A 16,274-nucleotide genomic window follows, 5' to 3' on the forward strand; every position below is an offset into this window, starting at 1 on the left:
TGTCATTGCAGGCTATGGTCATGAGAAAACTCATGTCTGAGAAGTTGGACAAGGCCAACATTATCAAGTACAATGGAGAATTGTATGTTGATGGTCAGCTGAGTCTGGAGTATGAACTTCTGGATGAGGACTTGTCTACCATCTTCACCAAATTGAACGCAGGCAGCCTCGAATGCGTTCGTGCCGTGACGCAACAGCTCGCTGTGGCTTTGGATGGACTGAAGAGGGTTGGTGTGATCCATGCTGACCTCAAGCCGGACAACATCATGTGGGTGGATCAGATGAATCAGCCACTCAAGGTCAAGCTTTGCGACTTTGGCATGGCCATGTTTACATACAAAGACAAAAGAAAAAAAATCGTACAGGCTCTTCGATATAGGTAAGAATTGATGCGATTGCCACGGTGGCATCTCCCACTGTGGGTTGCTCACTCACATGGATATCATTCTGTTTGTCACTGCTCCGTTTTCACTTTTTCACTTAATCTGACAATAAATCTATTATGCCCATTTCTTTCGTCCTTCTCAGAGCCCCAGAAGTGTTATTTGGACTGCCCTACTCGGAGGCCATTGACACCTGGTCGTTGGGTATCGTCATGGGCCTCTTTTTCTTCTGGCTGTTTATTTTCCCTGGTGACGATGAATGGGAAGTGGTACGTAATTTATGCATTATTGTTGAAAGGAACTCGGCATATCTAAAGTGGAGGGACTTGATGTGCAGCAGCTCTTCTTCCTCTGCTATAACTCTAATGTTGAAAACAATTCACGTTTGCTTTTCAAATTAGTCAATTTTTCAAGAGCGAATCTAAGTTTTCTACTGTTGCGGAGAACGACTGTTGTGTATGATGTCACATTATGCTCAACGACTTATATTAACGTTCAACAGCCGATGCACATTTGACAGTCCAAGTACTTTGCTTTTCCAGATCAAATTTAAAAACCTAATTTTGGTTTGCAGGTTGAAGAAATGGTCGAACTCTTAGGACCACCACCTGCACATCTGCTGGATGCTGGAGCGAGGACGAAAAGACACTTTTTGAAAGACGGCGATTTCTGGAAACTGAGGGTTCCCATATTGACTCCTGGCCTGACATTTGAATATGCATTTGATGTTTTAGTTGTGCGTCATCAACACTGACTATTTGTGTCTTTTAGAGTAAACAAACTAACGCTACGTATAGTGAACATTATGAGACCTACAGCTGGGATTACTTATTGAAAGTATACGTCTGTAAAAATCAGTGGCCACCCACTGGGAAGGCATGCTCTTCAATGTCCTCCCTGATTTGACAATATGGCAAATCGATTTGCATTTGTTTTGCTTTACCGTTTCCCCCATTCTAGAGACGCCACGTCCTGGACGACCCAGATGAGTTGAGGGAAGCTCTCGAGCTGCTCCAATGGGATGCTCCAATGGGATGCGGAGGAGAGGATCACCCCGGCTGGTATCTTGAAACATCCATTTATAACAAGGAGCTCGGCCAAACACTCTTCGCCCTTCATTCAAAGGTAAATGTTTAAACACGTGCTATGCTGCTGATTTGACTTTTGGGTTCAGGGCACCGTACAAAGGCTTGTTGTCTTTATTCAGTTTAAGTGTTTTATATCTGACCCTTGGCTTCTTGCCAGTCCAAATCCATCTATATTAATTTGTCCCTGGACCTGAAGTGCATTTCAGGGATTATGTTAGGCCGGGAGCCAGGTCCAACCCGCGGGACGTTTTTTTGTTACCCATTTTTCACCATTATGGCCAGTTGACCTATACGTTGAGCGATCACAAGTTGATACCAACAACTCCCAACACTGGGCCGTTTGGTCTCAGGGGCCAGAAAACCCTCTTTTAGAGAAATGTTTCTGGCGACACTTTTATGTAAATGTAAAAATTAAGGTAGTGCAATGACATAGATTGTCATATATACATGAAAACATGTGTATCCTTAGTGTGTTTTGTCTGTTTTTTATTTGTTCGAAATAATGTCAAAATGTTTAATTGAAAAAAAAAAAAATATATATATATATATATAAACAAAAAAGCAGTATGACCTTCCTGTTAACTCTCTGCATTTCTGTGTTCAGGCTTAAAGAATGGCAAGCAACGGAAAACAACCGTTCAAGACTTCCAATAAATAGGAAAACAAGAATACTCCGCTTTCATGAACCTTCACCAAAACCTGAATTACCAATCAGTTCACCTCCCAACCATGATGAAGCTTTAGGAATCTTGAAATGTACCACATGGCCACAAAGTGGAACTCCTGCCGTCACCGAATGCTACAGCACGTCTTCTCTTCTTGAGCCCATCGGAGAGGACGAGAGTGAAGCGGAGGTGGAGGATGAAGGAGAGAAAGAGGAAGGGGAGGAAGAGGAAGACGTGAGAAAGAGGATAATGGGGGAGGAAGAGGAAGACGTGAGAAAGAGGATAACGGGGGAGGAAGAGGAAGGGGAGGAAGAGGAAGAAGCAGCGGTAGAGGCAGAAGGGGAGAAAGAGGATGAAGGTGAAGAAGATGAAGGGGAGGAAGAGGATGAAGGTGTAGAAGATGAAGGGGAGGAAGAGGAAGACGGGGAGAAAGAGGATGAAGGGGAGGAAGAGGATGAAGGGGAGAAAGAGGATGAAGGTGTAGAAGATGAAGGGGAGGAAGAGGAAGACGGGGAGAAAGAGGATGAAGGTGTAGAAGATGAAGGGGAGGAAGACGGGGAGAAAGAGGATGAAGGGGAGAAAGAGGATGAAGGTGTAGAAGATGAAGGGGAGGAAGACGGGGAGAAAGAGGATGAAGGGGAGAAAGAGGATGAAGGCGTAGAAGATGAAGGGGAGGAAGAGGAAGACGGGGAGAAAGACAATGAAGGCGTAGAAGATGAAGGGGAGGAAGAGGATGAAGCTGAGGAGGAGGACGAAGCAGCGGTAGAGGCGGAAGGGGAGGAAGAGGGTGAAGGCGAGGAGGGCGGACCTGGACCTGCAGAGAAGCCGGCAGAACGACCAGTGGCCGACGCCGCTTGCGTCGTCCTGATTGTCCACAGTTTGGTTTCCAGGTCGTTCCAGAAGGCCGGTTTGAAAACGCGCGAGACCGCGGGCCAGCAGAAGGCCGTCATCAATTGGCTTCTGGAAGAGGCCTGGAAGGGGCTGGAGCAGCACCGGGAGCTCAACCTCACCCTGGCGTCAGTCCAACTGCGCGTCAAGGACGTCTTCAAGGAGCTTTGTGACGAGTTCGGCGGTGTCCAGGGCGTCCTTGGAGCTCTGGTGACTCAGAACGCCGCCGTCGTCCAGCACATCGTGTGCTGCATAAGGAGAAAACCGAGGAAGAAGCGCAACATTGTGCGCAGGTTCTTTGCGGCGGTGGGAAGTTTCTTCGCATGTGGCGCGAAAGGATCGTCCTGCTGAAAAAGGAAGACGTTTTGCTTAAACCTGGGTTAAAGCTTGACTTGTGTCTGAGTGCAGAGCTAAAAAAAAAAAAAAATCAGAACCACGATATTCACATGGAACGTAGTTTGGACGTAGTTACCGTATTCTCCAGACTATAATCTGCACTGGTGAGTAAAATCTGCCAACGAATGTCAGGATGATGAAAATAAACACAAATAGTAGGTTGTATGAGGGCTGCTCAATTATTGGAAAAACTCATAATCACGATTATTTGGGGCAATATTGAAATCGTGATTAGGTCTTTGAATTTGGATCAGCATTTATTGAACATATTAAAAAAAAAACAAGACTCTCCTGTTAAATATATACAAATATCTTAGACTTAGACTTTCTTTATTGTCATCGCACAGTAAGGAACACAGTAAGGAACAGTAAGGAACAGTAAGGAACTGGCAACGACATGTCGTTGCCAGTTCCTTACTAGTACTGTTACTTACCAGTTGCTTAAAAAAACGGATTTAAATATATTGAAAAAAAAGTAGTGCAAACAGTCAAACATTTAAAACAAGGTGCATATGAACGATAAATAAAAGAGCAGGATGAGAAATGGGATAGATTAAAATTGAATAATTGTATATCATATAGAGAAGTTCACTGACCCTTATTATACTAAGCATTCCTTATGAACACTGCACAACCAACCATGAAGGTTTTGCTTCTTGGTTGGACTGAGTCTAAAATATTTATGAAGCAATAACAAAAGATCTAAAATATTTTTCAATGCTTTCTACTTCAGTTTGTTTTTGTCTTTTTCAGAGAAGCAAAAAAAAAAAAAAAAAATCTCTGATTAGCGTGCATCTTCTGTGCAGCGCCAGCCAACTCTCTGGGAAACTGTGCGAGGATTAGAGTCGCAGAATAAATCTGACATTTCTCCTCAGACAACAGAATCAGTCTTCCTTCCGTTGCCTGTCTCTTTGCCTCATGCTCTCAAAAAGAGAATCCCAAACACATGACAGAGTTAACTGATGTAGGACGATGATTTATATGAAATGATTAGTGGAAACATGTCTCCCTGTCTGCTCGTTAAATTACACCTACAGAAAAATGTAATGACAGAGGGGAGAACGAACGGGAGGAGAGAGGCTGTGGACAAACTCGAGGGGGAGGAAGCTAATATTGGAAGGTGTAGAGGCACAAATTGAGAAAAAGGGGCCAACAGATCGGAAGAGAAGGGGGAATATTGGGTCCACGGGAGGGGAGGGCGGGGGGAAGAAGGTGGGGGGTTTGTGGCAGAGGGGAGTGATCGCAGACAGACCATACCTTGGGAAATGTGACTCCACTGACCCAATGACAGGGACATCAATCAGCAAGTGGCCGGAGACAAAACTCGGTAAACATCCCATGGACAAGGGCAAACTTCTATTCGTATAGTTTTCACAGGCAAGACAAAACAAGAGAACTTCAAAGAAGATTTGATATATTTACTGAAAAACTTTCTGCAACGTGTTATTCCGTGAACAAAAGAAATTGAGCCAAGGACAATATAGGTCGAGCACTGACAAACCACCTTTATAATCTTATAACCTCATTGCAAAGGACCACTTTTACGTCACAGCAAATGTATAGCAATGTTTGTTTTTCTCTTGCAGGACTGTTGCACTGGGTTTCATCATACAATAAGGCATTGTGCCAATTAATGCTTGCAACTCTTGCGTATGCATTGGTGACAATGACTCAACTTTCAGCCCAATGTCTTTGAATTTGTGATTTTAAATGTATTTCGGTATGTTTGCAATGAAAACGGGGAGCGTAGCATTGAATTTCACCCCAATAAAATATTTCTTTGATGACGTCATTAGCGGTGGGTTAGGAACGCTCCCAGCGTTTTAGAAATAACAGCAGATACTTCACATTACCTTAGTTAAAGAGTTGAACTCGCTAGTAAATTATAAAGTTAGAAATAGAATTTGAAATCTTTCTAAATAATTGGGGTGGTGATATAAAATCAAATTACCCAACTGATACTCTCAAACTACCCTCATACCGTCGAAATACCAAATACCTTAAGATACTTGAACTGTTTGGTCTGGACCAGTTTGTTCCCTGTTACTTCAAGTGGACATTCCATTGTCTTCCCAGGTATCTCAATGGAAGGGTTATGAAAAATGGTTGGGTTGAGTACTTTTGGTACTATCCACAACACAAAAACCCATGCTGCACCGTACCACACAGGTAAATACTGTGCAGTGGAAATGAGACTCAATGCTTAAGACTAACCACTCTTAACACCACATTCAACAGGTGATATTGGACTTTTTTCAAGGGGATGAATAGTCATAATAACCCAAAAAGTTTATACGTACCCTTAAAGAACCACAATGCTCCCCACCGCTCTCAGAAGAGTACAGTGTCTGAATTACTCGCTATTGGTGAGTGTGTGACATAACCCCACTTCAAGGAATTGCAAATATCCTTTCAAGTGCCCTACATAATTATTTAGACCGATTGGACTTCCAGGAGCTGTATGCGACATTTGCCACAATGCAGCTAATTGGCTTTTTATTGGGCCCCTTTGCCTTGGAAGAGTCCTTCAGAATTCCACATACTCATTTTTACATCGCAAATTTTCGGCTCATCGTTGCCAAATCCGAGCCCAGACAGCTGTGATGACATCATCAGCATTTATTTTCTCTGGCTTGGCAGAGTTTGTTGAAAGCCACCGAAAATATTTTACAGCTGTTTGCTTGAGCTGAAAATGACCTCTGACGATTCGGTAAATGGCATTTAAATCATTCGAGGTCAGATTTAATGTGAACATTTTTTTAGTTTAACCCGAGCGAGGGGGAGACTCTGCCGGATGGTATGTGGACAGACAGCGGGGGAACTGATGAGAGAACAAGGGACAGAAAGACCACCAAAATAAACTCTATGCTTGTGATGAATGCGCCACTCCGAAATAGAAACCTCATCCCTCTCATCTACTCCATCCTCTTTCACCCTGTTATCCCTCCTCCTCACCACTCCTTCCTTCCTTTCTCTCATAACTCAGGCCATCACTATTTATCTCTCTGTCTGTCTGCAGTCCTCTCACTCTTTCCATCACTCCTTTGCTCTCTCTCTTCTCTCTCTCTCTCTCTCTCTCTCTCCTGTGCTCAGATAGCGTGCCATCTGTGTGATCAATGGAGTTCATTCTTTTCAGTAAATTCACCCGTGATGGATTTTTTTTTTCTTCTTCGCCGTGCCGTGTCTGCACTGAATGAAGCAAAAGCAACCTGATACTTGCGATGATGTTGATTAAGCGCTGCTCGGTTTTCAACATTTTGGAGGCTTTCAACAGTTCGCAGGTGCACAAAAGCAGAATGAGAAATATTGTACTTTTCTGGCAACCTTTTCGCCCCAATCGTCAGCCCGAACACTTCACAAGAATGAGACGTTTGCTAACGTCAATACAAAAGAAATTACAATGAAAAGGATTTGGCATGGACGACCAAACAGATGGACGGGAGCAGAAAGTGGAAGGAGAAGTGGGTTGTTGGTTATGGTCATACATTAAGGGAAAATGGGAGTCATAGTAAACCAGGAACAACATTTCTAACCATTTTGACACCTTCTGCTTTGGCACTGTGCAGCAGTCGGCCACTGCCAAGACATGTAGCTCCTAAAGATTAATGGAGCTCTGTGTGTGCGTGTGCGTGCGTGTATGTGTGTGTAAGAAGATGCTCCTCATAAAGTTAGTATTTTGACTTCCGACTTCCTCTTGAAACCGTTGCTTTACTCCTTCTTCAGTTAACTTTTGTTGGAGTTGATTTTCTTAATATTCACTTGTTTTGAATGTTTCATGACTGTGCATAAGTGGGATATCCTAAAAGTGCGTCTCTTACTGGGTCAAGTGATGACACATATCAGAGCCAATCAATGCACAAAGTGCATTAGTCCATAAAATATAACCTGAACCGTATTTCATTTTTAACCAACGCAATTTGAAGAAGTATTGATGCCATAATCACATCTTGGGATCTCTCTCTTCACTGGTACCCTTTTGAGCTTTTTCTTTTTCTCCTGCTCATCTTTTCCTTGCTTTCTCTTTCTTCCTGTCCTACACGCTCCATTGTGTTTTGATTGCCGGCTGTATGTGTGTGTATGTGTCTGTACTTGGAAATAGAGCAAGATGGGCATTTTTCGAAGGGGGGGTGTGGGAAAAGGACCACAGATGGGCCTTGTCAAATCGCTGTACATCTGGCTTTGCTCCTGTCCAATTTACACACAAACATGCACACACGCACGCACAAATGCATGCACACGCACACGCACACACACACACACACACACACACACACACACACACACACACACACACACACACACACACACACACACACACACACACACACACACACACACACACACACACACACACACACACACACACACACACTCCGGATATACATTTTAAGTCACAAATAGCTCTGTACATGTACCGTATGACAGCATTCAAACAGACGTAGCTCCTACACATGTAAAGCTGTATCCATGTGAGCACACAAGACCTTACACACCCACCCACACATACGTGTGAACACGCACGCACACACACACAGACACACTGCACAGCAGGACACAGTGGGTATGGACTCCTGCTGTGGTTTGCATTTGCCAAAGTAATGATGCCAGGGAATCGGGACCATGCCAGGCTTAATGGTAGCCAATAGCATACGGGTGTCAGGGTAACAGGGAGGCAACACTACCTTGTAGCATAGCGCCCCCTACAGATGAGACGATCGGTCGAATCTAATTCAAAATAATTTAAAAGAATATTGTGATGTCCAAACTCTTTATCACAAATTTTATCTTTTGCAATGTTATTGAATACATACAACGGTCAATTTTTGCCTGGATGACGAAGGTGTGTGTGTGTGTGTGTGTGTGTGTGTGTGTGTGTGTGTGTGTGTGTGTGTGTGTGTGTGTGTGTGTGTGTGTGTGTGTGTGTCAGCTGCTCGAGGTCCCAGTCCGGGATAGGGACATATGCTTCACAGGGCTCCTGTGGACACACACACACACACACACACACACACACACACACACACACACACACACACACACACACACACACACACACACACACACACACACACACACACAGCTCAAGGACAGCTATAATAGGCCAAAGAAAAAAATGTTTTAGGAAAAGAAGATGGGGCTCACTCACCGAGGCTGATGTGTTTTGACCACCTGACACGTCTGTCACTCAGTCAGCCTGATTATTCTCAGCTAGCTTCATCTGAATATTCACTCTGGCTTTTTCTTTTTTAGCTTTTACCTCCCATCTGGGGCTCAACCTCTAGGAATAAGTTCCAAAACATGAAATGCTTATCTCCATCCTGCCGGCATAAATCTACATCATGTTGAACTCTAATTCCAAATTGGAACTAAATAAGGATTTTTTTTTTTATATGCTTTGAATACTGTTTTAACCCAAAGTTTGAAATATGCTGAAGACACCGTATATTTCATGGTAATGTAGGATATTATAAAGGACAGGGCCGAGCCCGCAGGAATATTTCAATTTTAACAAAGAAGTCCCCCGTTTTTCTTTCGTCAGCGGTCATCTGAACTTTCAGTCAGAAGCTTTATTCATACATATCCGTCTATTCAGGAGATCAAACTTGCGGACAAGTTGGTGTCATTTTCTGGTGAAGTGTACGCAGTCACCCTCTATGGCAGCATTTCCAATGAGTCAAAGCTGTGCAGTGTGTGCACATCTTTTTTTTTTTCCTTCAGTTTCCATTCTTTTCTTCTCCCTCTGCCTCACTTTTCATTCTTTATTGTATTGCTCTCTCGCTGTCTTCTTTCCCCCCGACTCGCCTTTCTCCCTTTTAAACTCATCCCTGCGTGCCCACGCACTGTAACCAAACCAGCCTGCTTATTCATGTTACACTGAGGTATCACTTTATTTCGATGCTATTATTTTTTTGTGGAGTCGCCTCGGTATGACTTGCCCCAGACAGCGCAACGCTGTCCCACCCTCATTATATTTTCACACTTCGCTTCCCTAGGACGCAAAAACACACACACACTCACGCACAAGCACAGACATTTATTGAGTATTACTTGTGGGGCCCATTGCGTTTTCCAGCCCTTTTACACCAAGTTTAATCAAAGTAATTTAATTTAGTTATAGTGTCTCGCCCTGCCCATATTTGGAACCTCCTCCATGTGTTGACGTCAGCACAGAAAATACATTTTCACCCTCTGAAATACATCAAATGTCAAATCTTCAACTTGATCTCCACATTGAATTTTGGTCCTTTTGTGTGTGTGTGTGTGTGTGTGTGTGTGTGTGTGTGTGTGTGTGTGTGTGTGTGTGTGTGTGTGTGTGTGTGTGTGTGTGTGTGTGTGTGTGTGTGTGTGTGTGTGTGTGTGTGTGTGTGTGTGTGTGTGTGTGTGTGTGTGTGTGTGTGTGTGTGTGTGTGTGTGTGTGTGTGCGCGCGCGCGCCCTCTCTTTATACCAGAATGAGTTCAATAGAAACCGTCTATCTACCTTTTGTGTTGAAAAAAATGCATTATTTCAAACTTTGGGGTATTTTTTTCAATGCTCCATTGTTCTATTTATGTAAATGCTTTTCTGCAATATGCAAATTTCTTTTTTTTTTTTCTTCTCTTTTTTTTCTTGTCAGTGCCTGCCATGCCCACATACAGTTCAACACACTGCCTTGAACATGTCAAAATCCTTGTCGGGTAGCCTTTCAACCGATTGTGGTGAAGAAGGAAGGAACGAGAAACTAGCCTCAATTCAGCCTCTCTGTACGCTTTATCTTCGGAAATAATAAATAAGAATTTCACACTATTCTAGATGGCTTTACATGTAAAATGTAAGTCCAATAGTCATTATGCATTTTTATGATGTAAACTTGCTTGCACCCAGTGTTGATCGTAAAATAAGGTATTAGTAATGTATATTGGTGGAATGCTGGAATTGCAACATAACCAAAAGAAAAGCCATGGGTGCATATTTATGTGTTCCTTTGTGTACATTTCCACCTTGGCTTTTACACTCAAAATGAGCAGAAGTGTCTTCCTCTTAAAGTTTAAGTTTGTTGCTCCAAAACATGGGTCGTGTGTCGTTCTGCACGTTCCAGTAGTAAAGTCAGTGTTTCCTTCTCCTCGTGTCAACGGGTGAACTCAAGCAGCAAAACTGCAGATCTTCCTCATGTAAACAGTTCCCGATGCACATGCTTGAATAAATGATGTTTGCGCTTCATGTCACCCGTGGTATTAGTTTTAGTTGATCACCTACTAAACATGCAAACTTCAAGCGTAATCGGCTTCATATACTCTTGTTTCATACATGCAACATGCAATGTGACGCTTCTGATTATCTTGATTATTTTGTAAATGTCTTATATTGTAGCTGGTTAATGCTTTATTTTTCATATCACTGCAAAAGCCACAGAGGAGCCAAGCAGAAAAGAGCAGGAGCTCGTTATTCTCGTTTACAAGACAACTGTCTTGGGAAAAAACTATTAGCACATTGGCATTTGTGTTTTCACATAAAGTGAAACGTAAAGAAAACTGCCAATTCAAAATATCATAAAGAATCTCCTACAGACAGAAAATAGTGCACTTATGAAGGATTTTGTTCGGTTTATTCCCAAAATAAGTTTTCGGGACTAGAGTTGCAAATGTTCGAGCTACTGGGAGTTTTTTTTTTCTTTTTTTCTTTTTAGTGACTGAAAACTAAACCCCAGCCTTGAGTAAACCGAGCTCTTCCTAAGCTCTGCTAAACTGCTATATAATTTATTGTGACTCATGTTGGCATTTCGCTAACATTCACATTTAAAGACCATAGAATAAGCGATCAGTTCAGTGGACGGGTGCCGTGCACAATGCTATGCTGACGAGACAAACAGATGCGGGATAAAGGTTAGTAATCAAAACTCCCTGAACACGGCACAGTCATCGGAATCCCTAGCCCTCTCAGGAAATGAGATACGGCAGCAAAAGACGGGTAATCCTCCTCTCCCAACTCTCAGCATTTGTGAAATGCCTGATAAATACACCGGGAAATGAATAAAAACAGCATGTAAATATATGGAAATAAACTGGCAAAGAGCAATATGTCATTGTAGATGTTACCCCGCCGTGACGCTTTTGAGAACGAGGGAGAAAAATACAACTGATCCGTTGATGTAACCCGGCGATGCCGAGTCTCTGGCGTGTATACACGACCGTGAGCTAATGTGTTTATGCTCCCCGTGAAGAAACTGTGAAGAGACGACACGCTCTGTGGTCTGTGTTTGTGTCAGTGCGTTGCAATGCATGTGTGAATGTATGGGAACGAGCGGATAAATGGGAGAGCGTGGTTCTGTCGGTGTGCATTTTCAATGAAAATGCATTTCACAGGTCAATGAGCCTCGGCTCTGCACATTGTTGATTACATTGTATATAGATGATTAGCCGTTTTGGGTGAGAACGAGATACAGATATGAGTGCTTCCAAAATTCCACTTTCAAATAATTGTCTTTTTTCTCTTCCCCCCCCCCCCACCCTTTCCCCATTCCCGACTTTTCTCTCCTCCTCAGTGTCCCAAAGCCAAGCTGGAGCAGCAGGAGGCGGACAGGGCGGAGGGCCGGACGCCTCGCAGCCCCGCTTCTCCTCCTCCCTTCCCACCTACCTCCCCGTCCAGTGCCAGCTCAGCGGCGCCGACTCCGCCTTCTTTCTACGGGAAGCCAACCAGGAGGTGATGCGAAACGGCAGCCTGTCCTCGCGTACCGAGCCGTTCTTCCTCCACCAGCTGGAGCCGGGTGCTGCCGCCCCGCACTCCCTGCCGAGCGTCAACTGCAGCTACGGAAACCTGAGCATCGAGCAGCCGGTCCCGGTGGAGCTCCTCCAGGGTCCGTCGCCGCATCTGCTCCTCTCCTCCAGCCATGTGACCTTAAACTGGAAGGTCAAAGGTCAAGTGGTGGTGCCTCAAGTGGGTTCTGCAAGGCCCTGGATACAGGTAATTGTAATTTCATGAGTTACTTTAAAAATGTATTCTATTCATGAAGTAGCACATACAGTATAGTACTGTCCCCCCCATTCTGTTAGTGTTAGTACTTTACTAATGGAATGGTGACTTTGTGGTTTTAGAGTATTTCAAGACTTTTTACATCTAAAATAAACTGAAATCCATGCCATCTGTATTTGATTAAAAAAAAAAAAAGGACTACATTCAAACATATTGCATGTCTTATATCTTTACAAACTCAAAGAAATGACTGCCTGAAGACACGTGAAATATTATACAAACCTTTCTCTACCAGATGTGGTGGGATGCTGAGTATGAGAGTATTTAATCAGATCATCCATTTGGCAACTTGTAAAACTGTTGACATCTTTTCACATTCCGAAGATACTTTACAGAATTTTACTGGAGAATTTTAAAGCCTCCCTCCCTTCCTTCACACAGACGGAACAACCACAAAGTGAGAGTATGTAGTTCGGTCCAAATAAGAATCCAAAATGTCCAGGGAACTGCAATATTGCATCTCCCAGATGATAGGTGGTTAATATGAGAGCTTTGGCATGGTTTCTGCTGAGGTAGACACGAATCCCTACAGCCGCAGCCCTCCTACCCTGGGAATGGAGGGGCCATGCTGCCTCTTGGCCTTGGAATTTGACATTAATACATATTTCATTTTGATTACCTACTTCTTCATTCAGGTAACCTCTAGATACAGATCAGTGGAATACAGCAGTCTGTCAACATGACATCAAAACACACCCGCATCCTGTCAACACATATAACCTAATGTTGATTAATTCTTCAGTAGTAGTTTGTTTGGCTATAAACTTTAATGAACTGCCCTGCAGCTGTTCAGGCTGAGGTATCCACAGGTTTCTGAGTTGTCAGCTTTGTTTGCTGTGTTTGGTGTGGTGTGCCTAATTCTTGTTAATCTTTTGTTTGTTTGATTACTGTGGATTTTGGTTTTGATTCCTTGCTTTTGTGAGAAGCCTTGTGCTATTGCTCTTTGTATGTTAAAAAAAAGAAGGGAAAAAAAGTTCTTGTTGTTGAACATGGTTGTGTTTGTGAATTTGTGTCTTTTAAGTCTGTGGCAACACTGCTGGATTTCTGTCCCAAAACACAATTTTACTCAGTCAGTTTTTGGTCACTTGGCAAAAAACATTTATGATCACGCCCAAGGGTGTAGCTGTCCTCGGATAAATTGGTATACTCTTCATTTTTGCCTTCTTTTAAGCAGCCCAGAAACACTTTTTTTTTTTTTTTTAAAGAAACAGTGGCATGTGAGACGACTCTATTCAGTGATAATCCACCCATATCATTTGCTCATTGTCACATAACTTACTAGTCTACCTCTGATTGGCTCATCAGCCCTCGTGCTACAAGGTAAATATAGACATTGACCAATCACATCAGTGAATGCAACGAGTACTCGCCATTTAGAGGCGGGTTGTGGCTTCATCATAAAAACAAAGGCAATCTGGCGCTGCATACCCGTGGTGCTTATCATAACATTCCAGGAAAAAAAACAACGTGGATTTGCTTAATTCCTATTTGGAAAAGTAAACCATTTTGTTGTTAAAACTGAGGTTTTCAAGATGATCACAGTTATGGATTGACTCTTAAACCCAACCGGCTTTAATTTGTGAGGCGTTCATTCATAAACAGTTCAGTCTTCTATGTTAAAGTCGGTTACATTGTGGTGAATTGTTTATCGTCTTTGATTGATTTGATTGTGACTCAACTTTTTTTTTTTTTTTTCTCGTCAGGTGTTGTTTTACCTGGCAGGTCGACGTTGGGATGAGCCCGACTCGCCTCTTCAATCTCTCCTCCCGTGTGTGAGAGCGGTGGCCATCCGTGACACCAGTGAAGCAGCTCCCTCGGCAGGCTGCCGACTCGTGGGACCATCTGGCATCTGTGTTGTCCGTCTGGAGATTCCCCCAGCTTGGTTTACACCGCCGCAAGTGAGAAAAAGACCTCCTGAAATGTCTCTGCCATCAGTGGACGTGTACTACTCAATTATCCCAGTCGAAGGTCCCGGACAAGATTGTCCTTCCATAGTCGACGAGCCATGGAGGGGCCAGAGTGCAAACGTGGGGCCCCTGGGAGGCTTCGGCATGGGCCTTGGGGGTCAGTGGAATCCTGTGCCCGATGGGGGTCTTCAGGACATGCTGAAAGTGGGTTCTGTTGCCATGACCCTGGGCCCAGTTTCGGCCAAAGGAGACAGATTGCAGATAGATGAAAACGTGGAGGTTCTTGTGCCACCCAGTCCAGTCCGGCTTGGCAAGACGGTGGCATTTGGCATCTACATGAAGACAAATTCGAATGCGGAACAGTTTACGCTACGGTAAGAACACAAACGCTTTCACTGAACCGATTGACCCGGGTGTTGTTTAGCATTCTTTTCTCTTTGTCTGATTTTACTCCGTTTTTGATCCTTGCTCCTATCATCTCTAGTTATTCTCTTTCTCACTACATCAGCTCCCTCCTCTCTAAATGCCGCCGTCTCCCGAGGTTGATGGCTGTCACCTTTGTGTACTCAGCCTCTTTCAGGAGCCAGCAATGCAAATAACAGACCTCATGAATAGTCATGAGTATTTCGAGGAGGAAAGAGAAGGCAGAAAATAAAATCCAGTCAAGGGAAGGATGACTGAGATGGACTGAATGTTTGAGATAGAGAGATCTAGAATTAGTGATCATATATCTAGGTGGTTGTTACCACTAATGAACCTTTGGTGTGCTTGCAGTCAGCTCATGCTTTTCCCAACACAAACAGAGAAGTTTTTATTGGATAGCGTCTCAGGGAACTGTTTTCTTTTCTGGATTAAAGGCAGTTTACCATCCCTGGTGTAGATTAAGCATGGCTATCTGCCTGTGCATGCCTTCCATTCCTCTCGTCATTTTGCTGACTTCAGAGATTTCAACCTGACAAAGGACAGATGTGCAAATGTGTCCCACACATCCCTCAACACATGGTGGGGTCTGGATTCCACCCCTCTACAATATTATGTTTCCATAAGGGTGAGAACTATTGCACATTTTTCAGTTGTTTTTTTGTTTGTTTGTTTTCGATGAAAACCCTGAACTACAATGGAGACGGTAACTGTCACATCAGCTAATTTCTATTACCGCTTGAGGGTTAAATAACTTTCCAAAACATTGTACCAGTCGTCTCATTTGAACTTCTATTCTTCCAACAACAAGTGTTTGGAACTTCAGTTGTTAACTTATGAACTTAACTTATGAACATGTACTTCTGCAAATAAATACACTTGGAGTCACTTGTAGCCTGAGACAATGTGTGATGTACATGGAGGTTAATTAAAAGAAATTTGGGACTGCTCAGTAGAAAGCAGACAATATTTACACAATAGTGTAATTCTCGGATTTAGTGGTTTCTTGTCATAATGTGTCTGACAGGAACCGACCGGGTACTGGTTTCCTCATCCAAGCATAAAAGTGTCGACGAAACACCCAACAATCTAATTATAAAATCCAGGATAAAACAAAATCCAAACGTTTTCAGCTTTTTTTAATTAATCTCTTCAGAAATAGAGACCTGCTTGTGTTATAGAACAGGCATGTAAGGAAAACATATCTATGAAGTTGCAGTGTTTCATTCAAGTAAATTTATTTTTTGCTAATAAAAAGACACAGCTTTAAATACGTGATTGTGTTTCTGCTAATAGATCTCTTTCTATCCGATAATACATTATTTATTGACAGAATCAATATTTGCTGGTGTGAATTGCTTTATTTGCACTTTGCTGTTACATTAATTGACATCTATAAAGGTTATAGAGTATTGTAGGCTCATCCTGAAATTATATCTGAAGGCCAGATTTCCCTAGCAGAAGACAAAGTCCATTTGACCTGATTCAATTGCTGAGCGTTACAATATTTAAATGTCTCAAGG

The 16,274-nt window shown here is 43.0% G+C and overlaps 1 protein-coding gene across 1 annotated transcript in view; it reads left to right on the forward strand.

The window, feature by feature from the left end:
- LOC308131920 (transmembrane protein 132B) overlaps positions 1-16,274 on the forward strand; it is a gene marked incomplete at both ends in the record, with an annotated part of 302,585 nt that overhangs the window by 95,311 nt on the left and 191,000 nt on the right. Inside the window, 2 exons of the mRNA XM_080498813.1 lie at positions 11,937-12,355; positions 14,128-14,705. Of these exons, the coding sequence (XP_080354939.1) occupies positions 11,937-12,355; positions 14,128-14,705 (997 nt within the window). The remainder of the gene's footprint in view (positions 1-11,936; positions 12,356-14,127; positions 14,706-16,274) is intronic.

This window comes from Blennius ocellaris (assembly GCF_963422515.1).
Source record: "Blennius ocellaris genome assembly, chromosome: 7".
Lineage (NCBI taxonomy): Eukaryota > Metazoa > Chordata > Actinopteri > Blenniiformes > Blenniidae > Blennius > Blennius ocellaris.